The following is a 19,679-nucleotide window of genomic DNA, read 5'->3' as shown; positions in this document are numbered from 1 at the left end:
GTTTAATGAAATAATCCATACCAACTTAAAATATTTGAAACTACAGGTGTGTCTAACATGTTTTGGTCTTAAAACCTTTTTAATGTTTTAATTTTAAAACATTTTAATTATCTGATATCTTATACACCAATATTTATTGACAGTGTTTTTGACATGGTGCACACTTCCTGTGAATATTAACCCTCTTTGCTTGGGCACAGTTTTACAATAGAAAAAAGAATACTATAGTCTAATCAATTTTTCACAATCATGCTTTATATTTGAATCACTGGTATATATAAAACTTCCTTTAGAATCATTTTTAGCCAATTTAATTTTTTATTGAAAACTATGTTCACATTTATGAATTTATATAAAAATGAGTCTAACAAATTACAAATTTCACAATTCTATAACTAAAATTTCCAAACTAGATTATTTTATGTCTTCAAATATTGTGTTGATAGTTTTTCTTTGAAAGTCAGTTATGCCTGTAAGCTTACTGTTAGGTTTCGGCTTATTGCTTTTGTCTCAGATCTCTTCTTTCCAAGTGTTTGTTTAAATATATAGCATAGTAAAGACACTCATTTACAGTTTTCAGAGTAATGACATTTATTTCCTAAATCACCACCTTAAATGTTCAGTGTCTCCCAACACCAGCATAAAGTGGCATCAGTCTGTACCAACTACAAGACACACCACAGTAATCTGCCAAAACTCCACCAATTATCCAATTTGCTACTCCTTTCACCTGATGGAACAACGAAAACATACAAAGGGACATGACTATCTCTAAAAACATAGACCATTCTCACTTGGAAATATACCCATTGGTCATAGTCTAAGGACATAGGGGAGGGCATTTTGGACTGAAATTACTTCACCAAGACAATGGTGAGCCTGTGAAATTTTCCTTCACAGAAAGCATTGAGGTGAAAGCACTGAAAGTTTGCAAGAAGGAGTTAGGTGTAGTTCTTGGGGCCAAAAGGATCAAAGGATTTGCGGAGTTGGATGATCAGCTATGATCATACTGAATGGCAATGCAGGCTTGAAGTGCTAAATAGCCTACTTCTGCTGTTAGTTTCTATGCACATTACTATTCCTCCATTGTCTAGAATTCCCAGACTAACAGTACTCTGGGTGTCTAGATTAGAGTGGTGCTGGAAAAGCACAGCAGATCAGGCAGCATCTGAAGAGCAGGAAAGTCGACATTTCGGGCAAAAGCCCCTCCTATTCCCGATGAAGGGCTTTTGCCCGAAACGTCGATTTTGCTGCTCCTCGGATGCTGCCTGACCTGCTGTGCTTTTCCAGCACCACTCTGATCTGGACTCTGGTTCCCAGCATCTGCAGTCCTTGTTTTTACCTAGTACTCTGGGTGTACCTACATTACACAGATACACAGCTCATGACCACATTCTCGAGGGTAATTAAATGTGGGCAAAGAATGCCAACCTTACTTTTGCTGACTACATCCAATTAGCAAAAAGTAAATCAAAACTCTTTGTGATTATATCTGTTAATGCCGCAAATAAATGGGGCTAAATGCCTTATGTTTTCATGTGACTGACCACATTGTTATAAAATAGTATATCCTCTGACTTAATCACAAACGCCATTGACGACATCTAGTGGTACCACAGAAGTAGCAAGTATTGCATACACATTCCACCTCCTGTAATTCTGTTACATTTCAAGTTCAGGGAAAGAAAACATCCAGAGTTAAGATATCAGCAGTACCTGTGTGAACCCATCTGATGTTTACCTAAAAATAACTCCAGCCTTTTGTTTTATGAATTCAGTTTGATTAACAGCGGTTAGACTTTGTAAACTTGTGGAGAATCATAGTCTCTTCTACAAAAACATTCTGTATAAATGTACTGATGTGCTTTGTTGCTTGTTTTCAGCTCAAATGCAATGATTTAATTGCTAAAATATGATTTTCTCTCAAAGCTTGTCAAAAACAAAAAAACAAGTACTTTACTTGTAGTAAGTTTCCTTTAGATTGAAAAATACTTTTCATTACACAGGCTTTGTCTCAGGAAAAAGCATCTGGGATCCATGTATTTGCTGCTCTTCTCCATTCACATCTTGCAGGACGAGTTCTAAGGATAAGGCATTTCAGGAATGATGTAGAGCAACCTCTCCTTGCACATGATGATGAGTTTGACTTTAATTTTCAAGAATTTCGCTATTTGAAAGAGGAAAGAGTTCTTCAGCCGGTATGGAACTTATTAGCTTTGGTTTTATAAACTTGGATTTTTGTAGCAATGAACTCAAAATGAACAGTTTTCATATGTAACAAAACAAAGTAATGAATATGAAAAGATATGAACTGACAAGACAGTGGGTGTTTGAACAAAGAATCTCTCCCCTTTTAAAGGAATTTCCTGAGGAATTATTATTAGTGATTGGGGAAGAGGGTACAAAGTCGACAGAGAGGAAGCTGGAGAAACTCTGTACATCTGGCAGCATCTGAGGAGCGTGAAATAGAGTTAACGTTTCAAGTCTGGTACGACGTTCTTCAGGAAATTATCTCTGTTTCTCTTTCCACCTATTCTGCCAGACCAGTTGAATGTCTCCAGTGTTTGCTCTGTTTGTTTCAGTTTTCCAGTATCTCCAGCATTTTGCTTTTTTTTCAAAGGGCTACCTTGTTTCGTGATTAGGGTAAAATGTGTCTGGTCGGAATGGCCCACGAATAGCGCCAATGACTGCCCTTGCTAATCTCTGTACTGCTGAGAGTACAGTGCCAGAAGAGCATTGACACCATGAAGGTACCAGCAGCGGCTGCCATTGCAGCAGATACAATGGTTTTCCCTGAAGTGGCTGCAATAATATGCCTTCTGGATGGGAGGTGCTGAGAACTGCAAATAACTGCCAGCAAAGTAATAAAATCCTCCAATATCTTACAAGTTGAACTTCCAACCGTGTAAACAATTTGGCTGGTTTGTTAGGCTCTGACACAACAGATGCCCATGTGCCTTTGGAAAAATATCAATTCATTGCCAGAAGAGGAACTGACATTTTTCTTTATTCTTTTCGTGGGATGTGAGCTTCACTGAAAAGGTCAGAATTGGTTCCCCTTCTCTCATTGCCCTAAATGGCTTACGTTGCAGAGCAGCTGAGAGTCAACACGTTATTGTGCATCTGGATTTTCATATAGGCTCGAATGGTAAGATGAGAGATTTCCATCAGTGAACCAGATAACATATCAAGGCAATTAGAGTCAGAAATGTACAGCACGGAAACAGAACCTTTGGTTCAATACGTCCATGCCGACCAAATAGCCTAAATTAATCTAGTCCCATTTACCAGCACTTGGCCCATATCCCTCCCAACCCTTCCCATTCATATAACCATCCGGATGCCTTTTAAGTGTTGTAATTGTCCCAGCCTCCAGCACTTCCTTTGGCAGTTGATTCCATACACTCAGCACCCTCTGCATGAAAAGGTTGCCCCAATGGTTCCTTTTTAAATCTTTCCCCTCTCACCTTCATCAATGCCCTCTAGTTTTGGATTCACCTATCATGAGGAAAATACTCTGACAATTCACCTTGTCCATGCCCCTCCTGATTTTGTAAACCTTTGTAAGGTCACCCCTCAGTCTCTGAAGCTCAGAGAAAATAGCACCAGCCTATTCAGTCTCTCCCCATAGCTCAAACCCTCCAACCCTGGCAATATCCTTGTAAATCTTTTCTGAATCCTTTCAAATTTCACAACATCCTTCCTAAAGTAAAGAGACCAGAATGGAATTTGGGATTCCAAAAGTGGCCTAACCAATGCCCTATAAAGGTGCAATATGACCAGCTCCTATGTTCAATGCACTGACTAAGGAAGGCAAGTATACCAAATGCCTTCTTCACTAACCTGTATACCTGCGATTCCACTTTCAAGGAACTGTGAATCTGCAATTTAAGGTCCTCTTGTTCGGCAGTGCTCCCCAGGGCCTTACCATTAAGTATATAAGTCCTGTTCTGATTTGCTTTACCAAAATGTAGCACCTCACATTTATCTAGATTAAACTCCATCTGCTAGTCCTAAGCTCACTGGCCCATCTGAGCAATGTCCCACTGTACTCTGAGGTAACCTTCTTCGCTGTCCTCTACACCACCAATTTTGGTGTCATTTGCAAATTTACTAACCATACCTCCTATATTTGCATCCAAATCCTTTACGTAAATGACAATAAGCAGTGAATCCAGCACTGATCCCCGTGGCACACTGCTGGTCACAGGCCTCCAGTCTGAAAAGCAAACCTCCACCACCACCCTCCGTCTCCTACCTTCAAGCCAATTTTGTATCCAAATGGCTAGCTCTCCCTGGATTCCATGTGATCTAATCTTGTTAACCAGTCTACCATTTGGAACTTTGTCGAATGCCTTAGTGAAGTCCATATAGACAGTATCCACTGCTCTGCCTTCATCAATCCTCTTCATAACTTCTTCAAAAAACTCAATCAAATTAGTGAGACTAACATACACAAATCCATGTTGACTATTCCTAACCAGTCCCTGCTTTTCTGAATATGGGTAAATCCTGTTCCTCAGAATCCCCTCCAATAACTTGCCCACTTCTGATGCAAGGCTCACTGGTCTATAGTTCCCTGGCTTTTCCCACCACCTTTCTTAAATCATGGCACTATGTTAGCCAACCTCCAGTCTTCTGGCTCTCGATGACACACACATCTCAGCAAGGGGCCCAGCATTCACTTCCCTAGCTTCCTACAAAGCTATAGGATGCACCTGAACTGTTCCCAGGGACTTATCCACCTTTATGCATTTTAAGATATCCAACACCACCTCTTCTATAATATGGACACTTTTCAAGATATTGCATTATTATCCTATTATTCTTACAGATAACTGAGATCTCCTTACAAATTTGCCAGCTATAAAGGTGTCAACAGTACAATCCCAATAAGGTGCTCATCACTTTCTGATTTCTCAGTTGATCCATATAACTTCATTTGAACTGGACATATGCCCTGGAATATCCTTCTTAAGTACAGCTGTAATATTATCCCTCATCAAAAATGCCACCCCCCCACCCCGTCTGATGCTTCCCTCACCCCCCCCCACACACACACACACACACACCTTTCTATCCTTCCTAAAGCTTTTGTACCCTGGAATACTAAGCTGTCAGTCCTGTCCATCCTGAGCCATGTCTCTGTAATGGCTGCGATATCCCAGTCCCATGTTCCCAACCATGCCCTGAGTTCATCTGCCTTACATGTCAGGCTTCTTGCATTTAAATAAATGGAGTTTAATTTGTCAGTCTTACCTTGTTCTTTGCTTTGGTCCTGCCTGCCTTGACTATTTGATCTGCTCATTTTCCCAACTGCACCAGCCCCAGACTGATTCATTTTCTTGTTATATCTCTGGATTTTACCACATAACCCCACCCCACTAGTTTAAACCTTCGAAGGTGACTCTAGCAAATCTTCACCAGTATATTAGTCCCCTTCCAATTCAACCAATGCACCCCATCCCTTTACAGGTCACTTTCACCCCAGCAGATCTTCCAATGATCCAAAAAATGTGTATTCTTCTCCCCCGCACCAGCTCCCCAGCCATGCCCTCATTTGCTCTATCTTCTTATCCCTATTCTCACTAGCACATGGAACCGTGGATAATCCAGATATTACTACCCTCAGGGACCTACTTATTAACCTTCTGCCTGATTTCTTTATTCGCTACTCAGGACCTCTTACTTTTCTCTTCCTCGATTGTTTGTACAAAAGTGTAGAACCACCTCCTGCTGGTCCTTCTCCCCTGTGACAATATTCTGTATCCTCTCCTCAGAGAAATCCCTGACCCTGGCACCCGAGAGGCAACACGACACTATTCTGATATCTCGTTGCCGGCCACAGAAACATCTGTCTGTGCCTCTGACGAGAGAATCCTCTATTACAATCGATCTCTTGGAACCTTGTGTACCCCTCATTACAGTACAGCCAGTCTCAGAAACTTGGCTGTCAGTGCAACATTCCCCTAAGAGTCTATCACCCCCCTACTTTTCCAAAATTGCATACTTGTTTGAGATGAAGATAGCCACAGGAGACTCCTGACTACCCCGCCTACCTTTCCTAGAGGTAACCCATCTACTTGACTGTACCTGTGGTTTTTCTACCTTCCTGAAACTGCCATCCATCATACCCCTGGCTCCTATAAACTCCTCCCTGCCTCTAACTGCTGCTTCAACCTATCCATGTGATCTGAAAGATTCAAAACCAAACACATTTCCTGCAGACATGATCATCGGTAATGTGGAAATTCTCCCTTATCTCCTACATCCTATAGGAAGAGCACATCACTCTGCTAAAGGCTATCTTTGCACCTTACCAAACTACAGTCCCAGAAAATAGCACGGTCTTACTGCTCTAAGTTATCTTGGTACCTATGTTTTATATTTTAAAAAACACTTTAATCTAGACACAGATCTCAGTAAAACATATTTAAAAATTACCCTACACACAATAATAAATTTACAGACAGTATAATTAGATTTAATAAACCATTTAGCTGTTCCCCTGCTGTTAGGAGCTCCTGACAATAAGCTTCTCCAAAATCAGCTGTGAATTCCGCTGTTTGAAGTTTTGTCCAAGAAAACTAAACAATGTCCAGAGATACATAAAACAAACAGCAGAGGCAGTCAGCTGTGAAGGTTCACTGCCTGGTGAGACAGCTGTGCAGGTTCACTGATTCTTTTCTTTCCACCTCCCACATGGTCTCTGATCACACTCATGTTTTGATATTCTTTTGCTAAAGTTCCAAAAAAATGCAACAGCTTGTAAGCAGTCATTGCTGCTTCAAAATTCAAGGAAATCAGCTCAAACACTGAAGAAACCTCAAAAAAGGAACTCTGACAACCAAAAGTATCCTATCCTCCATCTTAGATTACCCAGAATTCCAATAGCTTCATGAAAACTAATATTGAGACTAGCTTTCAATTCCAGATTTTTTTTTATTTATAAATTTAACGTGTTGCTGTTGGATTTGAATCTATCTCACCAAAGCATTAGCCTGGGGTTTATGTTACCCTAATGAATGACCCACCAATGTCAGATGTGTAACTGTTATCACCGGGAGTGCATAAAGGCAGGAACAACTTTTAACTTGAATTTCCGTTTATAACTTTGATTTTCTTATTCAAGTTTATGTTAATTTCTAGGTCTTTCATTTAAATGTCAAATTACACTGCGTTCTATATTTTTATTGCTAAATTCACATTAATGTTTAAAAGTGCTTACAATGTCTTACAGGGCGATAGTTTAGTGACTGAATGCCAATACAATACTACATCTCGCAGCAATATGACGTGGGTAAGAAAATACAATTGCAATGTGTTTGTTTTGTAAGAAGTTTATATTCTCTGATTAAACATCACTTGATCATCAGTTTTAATGTTTTATAAGAAAATAATTTTATCAGACAGCATTTAACTGCAGAAATATCTATCAGATCTTCTAGTCACTTCTAATAAAATCAGTTGGCTCCAGAGTGAAGTTCTTTTAATGATGCATGGCCTATGTTGTTATGTTGTATGTGTAAAATTAGACTGATATTTCTTAATATATATTTCAAATAGTTATTTAATACAGGCTAAAAAGTGCACTTTCATTTTCAGGAACTAACCAGAAAGGGTGAAAAATAAAAATAATAATGATAGTTGATTCAATTTGATTTCATACCTGTTCGGTTTAGTCAAAATGCTAGATGGATGTTAAAGAGCAAAAAACCAAAAACAGCTTGCTTTTATGTCGGAGCTTTAATGTAATAAAACATCCCATGTTGCTTCAGTGCATTACAAAGCGAAATGTAACACTACAGCATATGATAAGATATTAACACAGATGAACAAGAGCTTGGACAATGGGGTAAATTTCAAGAAAAGAGTCAGAAAATGAACATGAGGTAGAAAGCAATATACCCTTTTACCAAATTGAGGTGATGTGCTTAACTGCACAGGTTCTTTACATTTTTTGCATAATCTTGCAAACACAATAAATTAAGCACCACGTTTGAGATTTTAATGGGATTGTCTGGGCTACAAAGCAATTTAAAGGAAACATTGATTGAGAGGTGGAGAGCTTTATGGAGAAAACCCTAGAGCTTGGGGCATATCCAGATCAAAGACAGTCACCATTAGATTGCTTCTGAAGCAATCATCCCAACATCCACAAACAAAGCTGCATCAGAATATTATTCCAACAAGCCAACACACACTGCAGCACAGAGGAACTACGCAGTGCACAGGAAAATCACCGAGACAGTGCATTCAAAAAGAAAGAGTATCCAATAAATACAGTGTGCTTATTTCTCAGCAACAAACCCCAACAAGCAGACAAAATACTTCCAGAAACCTGAGCCACTTTCTCCTACATCAAAGACATCTTGGAAAAGACTGCCAGACTACTTAGACCCCTTGGCATCATGGTAGCCCACAAACCCACCAACACACTAAAGCTAATGAACTTGAAAGACCCTATACAGACAACAAGCAAAACTAATGTCATTTTGTCCTTGCAAGAATTGTAACAAAGACTACATTGGACAAACAGACATAAAACTAACCACCAGGATACATGAACATCAACTAGCAACAAAACGACATGACCCTCTCTCACTAATATCCTTACATACAGATGAGGAAGGACACCACTTTGACTGGGACAACACATCCATCCTCGGACAGACCAAACAGAGATTCACACGAGAATTCCTAGAAGCATGGCATTCCAACCGGAACGCTATCAACAAATGCATTGAATTGGTTCCCATTTACCACCCCCTGAGAAAAAGAACAGGAAATTACATCACCACAGGAAATGACATCACCAACCCAAGGAAACCTAAACACATAAACAAAAAGCAGGCCATACCACCAGTGTTTCATCCGGAGGCTCACTGATTACGTTACCTAGTATGGTGACGAAACATCTGAAAATGAACCTTCCAGCTCAATGAGCAAACCTACATCCTGAACCAGTAAAGGTGAAATGTGGGTGAAAATTCAGGAGCAGAGGAACTGAAGCAAGGGAGGAATTGAGCAAATTAAGGAGGTGAGAATAGGCAATCTTAATGTTGGAGTGGTAGATGACAGCTTTCATGCAGTCTGGTCCAGTCTCTGATAGTTAACAGGAGAAAGAATTGAAATGAGTGGTGAGAGAGCAGAGTTTGTGGCAGGACATAAAATATCTTTATTCTTCCCAATATTTAATTGGACAAATTTTCTGCTCATCCACTTATAAACAGAAAATGCTGGAAATACTCAGCATTTCAGACAATATCTATAATTTAAAAAATAAGTTCGCTTTTCCAGTGCAATTATTTTTGGTCAGGACTTTTAAAGGGAAGTCTTTATATATTGTCAATGCTAGTTTGAATGCTTTGATCATTTTTATGATCACTTTGTCCATATTAAAGGTTGCAGTCGTTTTTATGTGAAGATACCAATATCTTGTAATCATGGAACAAAATAGTCAAGCTTTACTGTCTTGCCACAAGTGCATGTTTTGGAGCTTCAGTTACCCCCACCCCATTAAACCATTTTCTAAAATCTTAATTTTTTTTCTTCTGGAACTATTCAACAGATAAGGGTGTGTTCCCAAGCTCTGTTAACAGGAAACATATGAAACTGCCCTCCCCTTTGAATTTCCTTTCCACTTCATAGGGAAATATGACAGTTCTATTCACTTCTTGCTCTCCTGCAGACGCCCCTTCAGACAGGTAGCTAACTGGAAAGAACTGCAACCAGACTTTACAGTAGGAACTGTCATTTCCTGAGAATCAAGCATCAACTTTCACCAGCCGCACATGTGAAAATCTGGTACTTGCTATCCAGAATGCAATGTTCCTCAAAAATCTTCCCAAGGTGTCACCTTACCATCTGATTCCCCTTCCAAATACATAGAAAGATGTGAAGGTACTTTGCCTGCTTTATTCTAACAAACTAAATCCACCAGAAAAACTTAGATCTTATCCATTCCAATGTTAACTAGTCTTTTAGAAATGTAGTAAGTCTCAATTACTGCCTGCCATCTCTCTGACAGTAAACATTTATTTTAAATGTGGCACCTCCTTGTTTCAGAACTTAGATTAATGTTGGAAATGTAAATAAAATCTTTTAATCATCTTTCCCTAATCCCATCTTTCTATCAACTCCAATTTGCTTTCTGTACTTGACATTGAATTTAGTATTTTCATTGAAATGTTTTGGTTCCGACTCTGCACTACCTATTAACAGTCCTATAATCTGATTGGCGAAGAAAATAACGATACCTGTTCATGGAGGGGAGGTTCCACATGTCCTGTAGAGGGTGCTGTTTATGTAGTTGGCTGCCATTAACTTCCAGTAGAAGTGGAAAGTCTGTGTGCAAGTGTTATAAACAATGTGTACTGTACCATATGTTCACTATAGAATGAAAAATTCACCTTTTATTCTTAATATTTGCGTTTTCGGGCTGCACATAGCAACAGAAAAATCAAACTTTGGAGTTAGCAGTCATGTCTGTCAGGTCTTCGGAGCTGGTTGGATGGAACAAAATGCGATAATATTGCACACTATATTTATACTTTTATTTTACTTATATACACTACACTATAGCCATTTAATTTATTCAGGTACTTAATATAGGGAGCTAGGACAGCATCTATATATAAAGTTACATTGATGCAATGATTTTATCAGTACTTTGCCTTTGGAGTCATGACATTTGGAGTGGGTACTTTAGCTGTGTCTGTATCATTATCCTTGCACCTTTTTTTTGAGATGACGGAATGAGTGCTGTAATTAATCAACTCATTTCACAAAATATTTTGATTCTCAGTTCTCTTTTCCCTCAGGCATATGCTCCTAATCCCTCATGGACACAAATACATAGAAGCTTCATGACAGGAAGCATGTAATTTATTGCAATGGTAGTTACAAAACTAGTCATATTTGTTATCTCGCCGTGGCGGTCAGTGTCCATCTTTCAGTCCTGCCAGTAAATGCTAATAGGTCATGCTATTGTGATATCACAGACAACCTTATACCCATATACACTTACAGTAGAAGCATTTAGATAATAGGAACATTCACTGAATTTCCTCAACTTTTATTAGGATTTTGAGAATACCCATAGTATTTGCATTGACAGTCTAACTAAGACAAATAAAACTCAGTGCAGACCCCTGCACAAAGTATGCGATTTTTTATTTTAGAATGCAATTTTTTTAAAGAAAGGGTTTGTAGACCTTTTATGGCTGGCCAGCAGTTAAAACCATATTAAATATTACAATGGTGAAGAAGTCTCAGTCCTCTGGATTGTTCTGCATGAGTTAAGTACTGGTGTAAGTTTAAGTAGGTAAGTGGTGTGCAAAATGTCTGGATATACAATAATGAAATGACAACAAGCAAAAAAAAATTGTTCTTTTACAGGGCGGCCTAAGCACAAGAGATGAAATGTGCTTGTCATACCTTCTATACTACCCGAAAATAGATCTTTCCAGATGCGAGAGTCTTCCTGAAATACTTCCACAGCTAGAATTTATTGGAGTGAGAGAAATTATCCAACCTATCAAGTAAACATATTTTCTACTCTTCTCTACTGTATGACCAAAACAGCTACTCATGAAAGATTATAACAAACCTTTTCTAAACTTTAAATATTTTTTCTCAAACAGCTTAGCTCTGATTATAAATCAGTGTCACGAAAATAACCACGCATTTCAAGCAATACATTACAAGAATGTGAGGCAAAATCTCAAGAAGCAACAAAAGTCTGTACAGATTTGGAAGATCAAATCTGCCTGACAAATTTCTCAATGATTTTGAGAGTTTAATTTCCCCTCATAGTTTATTTAGACTTTCAAAACACTTGCAACAGAATTGAAGTAAAAGCCATACCATTTCAGATAGAACACATTAAAGAGACAAATGGCAAAATAAATTTAATATTGACAAACGTAACATATTGTACATTGGGTGAAAAGCGATGTATTGACTTGGCATGAAAGCAGACTTGTTGCAAGACGCAACAGCCACAGTCAGCAGATCATACAGGTCTTAGTCATGGAGACTAAATAGAGCAACAGTGCCTGCAACAATCTGTGAGCACGAGTGCAACCACAATGATTCTTATTCATCAGCCCTATTCACGACTCACTTTAGTTGCTGCAAGTATTGCTACAGGAAGGAAGGAAGGTGTCCTGTTTGCTGACAAAGTATTCCCAATTGTAATATCCTCTACATTGGCATGATTGATTTTAAAAAAATCTGACTCAGTGATTGCAAGCTCTCAAATCTTCCTAAGCGTAGGTGCAAGAGACACAGGTATTTGTGTGGTTAGAAGCAGCAGTGCCAACCACTGAGCCAGTGTACTGTCCCCACAGCATTTCATTGCCAACTGGTAGGAAGGCCACAATGTATGTCCATACGAGGAAGTTTGGTCGATGGAGTGAGCAGAAATAAGAGAATTTTATTTTGCTGGTGCATTCAAACATTACAGGCTATATTCTCCCATTTATTTGGTAAGTCGTTTTTCTAGGGAATTCCACATTTGTCCAGTCATGACTCAGACATTTTTTTTCACTCTTCACCTCACTAATTATGCAACCAGTGTCCTCTTCATATAATTGTGCTGTGGGAGAAGTGAGATTTTTGCTGCCAGGACCTGTAAATGTACAAGTTGGTAGCACCATACTTCTCCAGTTTCCTCATTTCCCCTCCCCCCACCTTGTCTCAGTCAAATCCCTCGAGCTCAGCACCGCCTTCCTAACCTGCAATCTTCTTCCTGACCTCTCCGCCCCCACCCCACTCCGGCCTATCACCCTCACCTTGACCTCCCTCTACCTATCGCATTTCCAATGCCCCTCCCCCAAGTCCCTCCTCCCTACCTTTTATCTTAGCCTGCTGGACCCACTTTCCTCATTCCTGAAGAAGGGCTTATGCCCGAAACATCAATTCTTCTGTTCTTTGGATTCTGCCTGACCTGCTGCGCTTTTCCAGCAACACATTTTCAGCACCAAACTTATAGCCCAGCCATATACCACTTCGCATTGCTGCTGGCCAGGAACTAGCTTACACAGTATCTACTTAGGAAATCAAGGTGTCTCAAAGGAAAGCTGGGCCATGGTGGATGTTGTGGTAAACAGAACGAGCATCCTCTACCCAACAGGTCAAGGCAAGTTTTGCCCTTAATAAGCCAATGCAATCTGATTACCATGGGTCAAGGATTTCAGTATCACTTTATAATCGGGCCCATGAGCCAGATTTAACACTTGAAAACAAAAGTCAGGGAGTCTGGCTTTGCCAGGTTAGGCTTACAGTTGTTTCCAGCTTTTAAAATAAAACATAAGAGAGAGATTGGGGAAAGTAACACTTTTGTAATCAGCAGAGGAAAAATAAATTATTTTGTTAGCTCCCAGACAGAATGCTTGTAGACTATTGTTCATTCACTGAAAAGAAGGAGCTAGAAGGGATTTAAGAACCAAACTTTCGCCTTGGTGAGGCGAGGAGGAATCAGAATGGTTCTTGCTGCTGGAAGTTTATTCAGAAATTCTCAGACTGGAGAAATGTTACTTTATGTACTACTGTCAATTGACAAAACTATAAATATGAAATAAAACTCATTTTTGGCTGTGGAATATAGGGTGGACTTTTAAGATACAGTGAGGACAGACATGAAGGTGACATCTCAAACTGACATTTTCTGTTGTTTCCCACTTCTGCAAGATAGTGGGTTAAAGCTGACTGTTGGAGGTTGACCAGAATTTTCTAGTTCTCTGATGTCATTGGGAGTTGTAGTTGCCTGGAGATGGCCTTATGGTAGTAGATATGAGGAGTGTTGTCGGCAAGTTTAGAGGCCTTCCTACCTCGCCAGATGCACTCATAGACCACCATGTGGAAGAAATACTTTGAGTTAAATTTTAAAATATTGGAAAATGGACCTCTGACTTGCAGCACAATGTCTTATTTTGCAAGACCAACCTCTACTCCTACTGAGCTGGGGTTTCCTCTATCCCTTGTCTTTAATTGGACAGTAACCTTGTCATCTTGCTAGTCACTCACCAATTCAGTCAAAATCACAGTTGAATAACTTGTTCGTCAATCAGTCGGGCTTCTGACCCCCATTTGAGTGTGAAGGTAAGGTTCAGAAAACTGCTGCAAAACTCCAGCTCCATACCTGACACAAAATCCAGAATGAAACTGTGCTAGAAATCATGAATTTTTTTCTGACAAAAGAACCTGAGCTTCCAAAAGCTGCGAGCATCCTAGGTCAAAGGCAGGCCCTTTATGCAAGACACAAAGAAAATGGAAACCAGTGGCAAACCATCAGAAAAAAAATTCAATGTACTAGTGAGGTAATGAAGAGCACAAGTTAAGGAGGAAAATTGAGCTTTGGCCATTTGGTAGCGAAACAACTGAATTGAGTGACAAAATAGTGAGTTATGATTTCGACAGCAGAATAGAAAACACCAGATTCAAACTTGCACAGATGCTGTAGCAAAGCCTTATATTTAATCCAAAGGCTTAGATAATGATCTGGAATCATGAGTTCAAATCCCTAGAATACCAGTAAAGAAATTTAAATTCAACTAGTTGAATAAATCTGGAATAAAAAGCAAAAAAGGAGCAATAATCACAAAAGTGCCAGATTTGTGTCAGAAGCGTATCTGGTGCACCAGTGCCTTGGGTAGGAAATCTGTTATATTTACCCATTGTGGTCTGTGTGTGGCTTCAGATCTATAGCGATATAGTTGACTGGGAAATAGTCTAACAAATCATTCAGACAGGAGTAACAATGTGCTGCTCCTAAAATGAGAAAAAAAGCCATCTACAATGGCACAAACTGCTTAAGAATATGATTTCGGCAGACTTGTTCTTAAGAAATGGAAGAATCTTATTTCTGTGTACAAATTGAATAAATTACATTTGATGTGAGGAAATAAATTTTGTAACCAATTGGTCTAATTTTAAAATTCATCTGTAATATTTGCAAGCAAGAGCTGAAATGCTTTCCGGTTGGTTTTTTTTGTATGATTTAACATGAACTATTTCTTCCAATAGATTAATCTAGTGAATTACCAGAAAGGAAAACTGACTAATATGATCAGACTTTGGATTGGAAATGGATTCTATCCAATTTCTACTAAACTACAACCAAATGCTGGCAAATGGGATTAGGTCAGGTTGTGATGTCTGTTGGGCATGAATGAATTGAATTGAACGGTCTGTTTCTGAGCTGTATGAATCTGTGACTCTAATAGAGAAACAGTGTTGCACAATTCATTTTGAAATATTTGTTTTCTGTATCAAGGACGTGGCCATTTATCATCAAAAGTCCCAAGAAATATAAGGACCTTTCCTTCACTGAAGCCATGAATAAATTTCAATGGTCTAGGAAGAAAGGAAGAGAATTTAACAGCCTTGTACACAGAATTGAAATGAATGTTAGATGTGCTAAGCATAACGAAGAGGAATGGCACGTGAGTATAAATTACTGACTCTGAGTATGGGGAGGTTGTGGTGCAGCACAGTAGTTAGAACTGCTGCCTCATAACGCCAGAGACCCGGGTTCAATTCCCACCTCAGGCGACTCTCTGTGTGGAGTTTGCACATTCTCCCTGTGTCTGTGTGGGTTTCCCCTGGGTGCTCCGGTTTTCTCCCACAGTCCAAAGATGTGCAGGTCAGGTGAATTGGTCATGCTAAATTACCCATAGTGTTACGTGTAGGGGAGTCGGTCTGGGTGGGTTGCGCTTTGGCGGGTCTTGTTGGGCTGAATTGCCTGTTTCCACACTGTAATCAAATCTAAATCTAATTAATCCAGGCTCATACAGTGGGTTCCAAGGCAGCAGGAGTAGAGTAAGATTTAAATTCAAGGCTGAAATAGAGATTTTTATCCAGTAAGGAAAGAATCATAGAATCCCTACAGTGTGGAAACAGGCCCTTCGGCCCAACAAGTCCACACCAACCCTCCGAAGAGTAACCCAACCAGACCCATTCCCTTACCCCTACCCTATTACTCTACATTTACCTCTAACTAATGCACATAACCTACACATCCTGAACACTATGAGCAATTTAGCATGGCCAATTCACCTAACCTACACATCTTTGGATTGTGGGAAGAAACGAGAGCACCTGGAGGAAACCCACGCAGACAGGTGGAGAATGAGCAAACTCTACATAGACAGTCGCCCGAGGCTGGAATCGAACCTGGGACCCTGTGAGGCAGCAGTGCTAACCACTGAGCCACCGTGGTGGCAAGAAGAGCTGAGATGATCAGATCAGCCATGACAGAGTTGTCAGTGAATGGCAGCAGACTTGAAGGGCAGATCAGTCTACTTCTGCTCTGACAAATGTCATCTTCAGGGAGTGTTTATCCTAAAATTGTACACTACATCTAAAGATGTGTCAAAATGAAATTCAGAAAATAATGTTTGATACTTTGAAGACATTTTGCTCTTTAATATTTATGTAAGATTTAAACAGAAATAGGATGAATTGTCAAACTTTTTCAGGCTATTCACTGTAGGTAATTAGATATTGCAGCCATAAAGCAGATTTGTAGTTTAAGTAAACAGTTACAGGAAGGGTTGTAGTCCATACTAAACTTCTAATACATTGAAATGAGACTCATTCCTAATAAAGTCCATCAATTGGCGAATTAACTTGGTGTGTAGCAGTAAAACTATTGCAATATGTCCTGTACAGCTCTTTACACATTGCTAAAGATCTGTTGTACAAATCAGATTCAAATAGGATTCCAAAATTGGAATTGTCTGGTTCACCCTTAGTGTCAGCAAGAGGAATCAGACATAAGCTCAGGAACAGAATTTGTGGAGAACGTTGAAGGCAATTACTTCCAAATTCCTAATATTAACCAAAGGAAATTTTCCCTCCTCAATACTGGGTATGTTACATGTAGCTGGCCAGGGCCAAGGCTATGGAGCGGTTGAGAGAGATGGTTGTAAGTCGAGTTGGGCATCATACAATGTGGAACCTGATGTGCTTTTAGCTGGAGTTACCAAAGAGAAGCATTTAGCTGAAACAGTGCAGGGTACCATAAAGGATAGATTGTTAGATCCAAAGGTCACATTGCAGAAATTATCACTGCATTCTAGCCTTGCGCCAAGATGATATATGATGATGTAAGATTTAATCAATGTCAGCCACTATGCAGGCTCAGTATTCAGACACAAACTAGCTGTTTTCAGTTCCTGACTTCTTAATGTAATATGGAGGGAGAAAGCTGATACTGGATATTGGATTTCTGTTTGTTAAATCCCAGGAAGCACCTCTGGTTCATGTTTATTGATGGTCCTAGTTAGACCAGCAACAGGAATATTACTCAATCCATCACTGACCGCCTACAGATTGCACTAGTCAAGCATCAGCAGTATTCTGGTATACCTATGAGAGTATCTAAATGTTGCCCCTTACCCCAATCTCTGTGCACAAAGTTTCCATTTGTTGGTGAACCCCGGGGGGAAATGTGCATATATTCTTTATTAGCCAGACAAGAACTCTGTCTGGATCCCTCCTTTCCTTAATCTGAGACCCCTCAAAATGAGAGATGCCCACGTGTGCTTTTGATGCTCATTGACCAAGTAATGTTATATTAAAAATAGAAATAATAGTTGTGCTGACAATTTTAAATGATACGAGTGGCAAGGTTTAGTTCAAATCTTGATTGAGACTAATTTTTCCAGTGTTTTGCCTCTACAGCTCAGAGTGGCTCATCTTGTAATTGAGAAATTCAGGACAACCTGCTGGTTTACAAATGGTTTTAATAATGGCAAGGACTGATTCGGCTTTCTGAGACTTGTGGCCAGAGAACCTGCCCAACCATTACCTCCACAAGTTGCACTTTATTATCACAAGTCAAATTACCAGAATTCTTTAGTTAAAAATATTAATGCAGTAACATTGCCTCCTCATTCTGCTGTGTGGAAATAATGGCAACAGCCTAACTGCATCTCATCAGTACGAAATAGCTAAAATCCAGTCTTTGACAACAACCACATTTCCTTTCCTATGAAATAGCATAGCATGATGGTGGTCAGTTTTTTTAAATGTTGCTAGAATCCAAATCATGCTATTTGCCTGTAGTTCTAACACTCCTGAACTAATCGGTGGATTTGCATAGATTGACATTATTTAGTAAATCATTTCAATACAAGAATGGCAGTTGAGTGATGACTACATCTGCAGAAAAATTCAATTCCAAAGATTACCAACTTTATTCAAGAATGACTATTGCCACACAGCTATCACATACTGTGCCTTAAACCTTTACTGCCCTTGAAGTAAGCTAATTAATAATAGCATCATTGCCAGTGGTATGGATGTGCTAGTGTTGTTCAGAGCAGTGCTCCAAAAGCTAGTGTTTTCAAATAAACCCGTTGGACTATAACCTGATGTGATTTTTGATCATTGCCAATAGCCAACTGGTTGACCTATTTTGGCTCATAATATAGTTGCAGCATCACAGAAATACTTGCAATTTTGTGCTCCAGAGTTTCCTGTTAAGATCTGTGTAGAACAATATTTTCCATGGTCAGAGATTTATAAAGGTCCTTTTTTTTTAAATATAGGTACATGGCATACCAGTATCACCACCATCATTGAATCCTTGGGAACCAAAATCGGAAGTGGAGCCAGTTACCTGTCGAACAGCTTGGCAGTATTCAGATCCACTCCCTGTACTTTTTTCATTAATCTTACATATTGTTCTTGCTACAGGAATCTAATTTGTTTGTATAAACTTAAGTATACCATACATTTTCACTTTTAAACTCTATGCTGAAATTGAATTTGCACTGTCAAATCACTTTCACCTTTGAAAGATAATCCCTTTCAATAATTAAGTTACAATTTTGATAATGCAAAAATGTTTATCATTTCAATGAATCTTGGGACTGGTCAAGCATTACCATGTTTCTGTTTTGATTAAAAGACAAGAATCTCTTCAGAAACAAGAGTGCTGCCAGATGTTGTGAATTAGGGCTTTTTTACTCCTGGAAAGGATGACATCACCATGACTATCATGTGTTTCACAGCTGTATTTTAAATTTTCCTTGACAAACAAAATTAAATACATGTTTGTGAGCCAAAATTTCCTAGTATTTCTTTCTATAATTAACACAAGATTGTGCGCAAATTACTCCAGGATGTGCGATACACACTGACTAGTTAAACGGAGAAAATAGTTAATATTCCCATAATTTAAGAATATTTCCTATCAGAAAGATGTTGTGAAACTTGAAAGGGTTCAGAAATGATTTACAAGGATGTTGCCAGGGTTGGAGGACCTGAGCTACAGGGAGAGGTTGAACAGGCTGGGGCTGTTTTCCCTGGAGCGTCGGAGGCTGAGGGGTGACCTTATAAAGGTTTACAAAATTATAAGGGGCATGGATAGGATAAATAGGCAAAGTCATTTCCCTGGGGTTGGGGATTCCAGAACTAGAGGGCATAGGTTTAGGGTGAGAGGGGAAAGATGTAAAAGAGACCGAAGGGGCAACTTTTTCACAGAGGATGGTACGTGTATGGAATAAGCTGCCAGAGGATGTGGTGGAGGCTGGTACAATTGCAACATTTAAGAGGCATTTGGATGGGTATGTGAATAGGAAGGGTTTGGAGGGATATGGGCCGGGTGCTGGCAGGTGGGACTAGATTGGGTTGGGATATCTGGTCGGCATGGACGGGTTGGACTG

General features: G+C 39.4%; 1 protein-coding gene across 3 annotated transcripts in view; it reads left to right on the top strand.

The window, feature by feature from the left end:
- Nucleotides 1–19,074, top strand: part of moxd1 (monooxygenase, DBH-like 1) — a 91,380-nt gene extending 72,306 nt beyond the window's left edge. For all 3 annotated transcript variants that reach the window (XM_087980171.1, XM_043683260.2, XM_043683269.2), the window contains 5 exons: nucleotides 2,007–2,198; nucleotides 7,241–7,300; nucleotides 11,401–11,543; nucleotides 15,281–15,449; nucleotides 18,561–19,074. In XM_087980171.1, the coding sequence (XP_087836297.1) occupies nucleotides 2,007–2,198; nucleotides 7,241–7,300; nucleotides 11,401–11,543; nucleotides 15,281–15,449; nucleotides 18,561–18,716 (720 nt within the window). In that variant the 3' untranslated portion in view covers nucleotides 18,717–19,074. The remainder of the gene's footprint in view (nucleotides 1–2,006; nucleotides 2,199–7,240; nucleotides 7,301–11,400; nucleotides 11,544–15,280; nucleotides 15,450–18,560) is intronic.
- Nucleotides 19,075–19,679: the final 605 nt, after the last annotated feature.

This window comes from Chiloscyllium plagiosum, unplaced genomic scaffold (genome assembly GCF_037043375.1).
Source record: "Chiloscyllium plagiosum isolate Xiang-an unplaced genomic scaffold, Cpla_swu_hap1 HiC_scaffold_3, whole genome shotgun sequence".
NCBI lineage: Eukaryota > Metazoa > Chordata > Chondrichthyes > Orectolobiformes > Hemiscylliidae > Chiloscyllium > Chiloscyllium plagiosum.
Note: the sequence above shows the minus strand (reverse complement) of the source record. Positions and strands in the feature narration are given on the sequence as shown.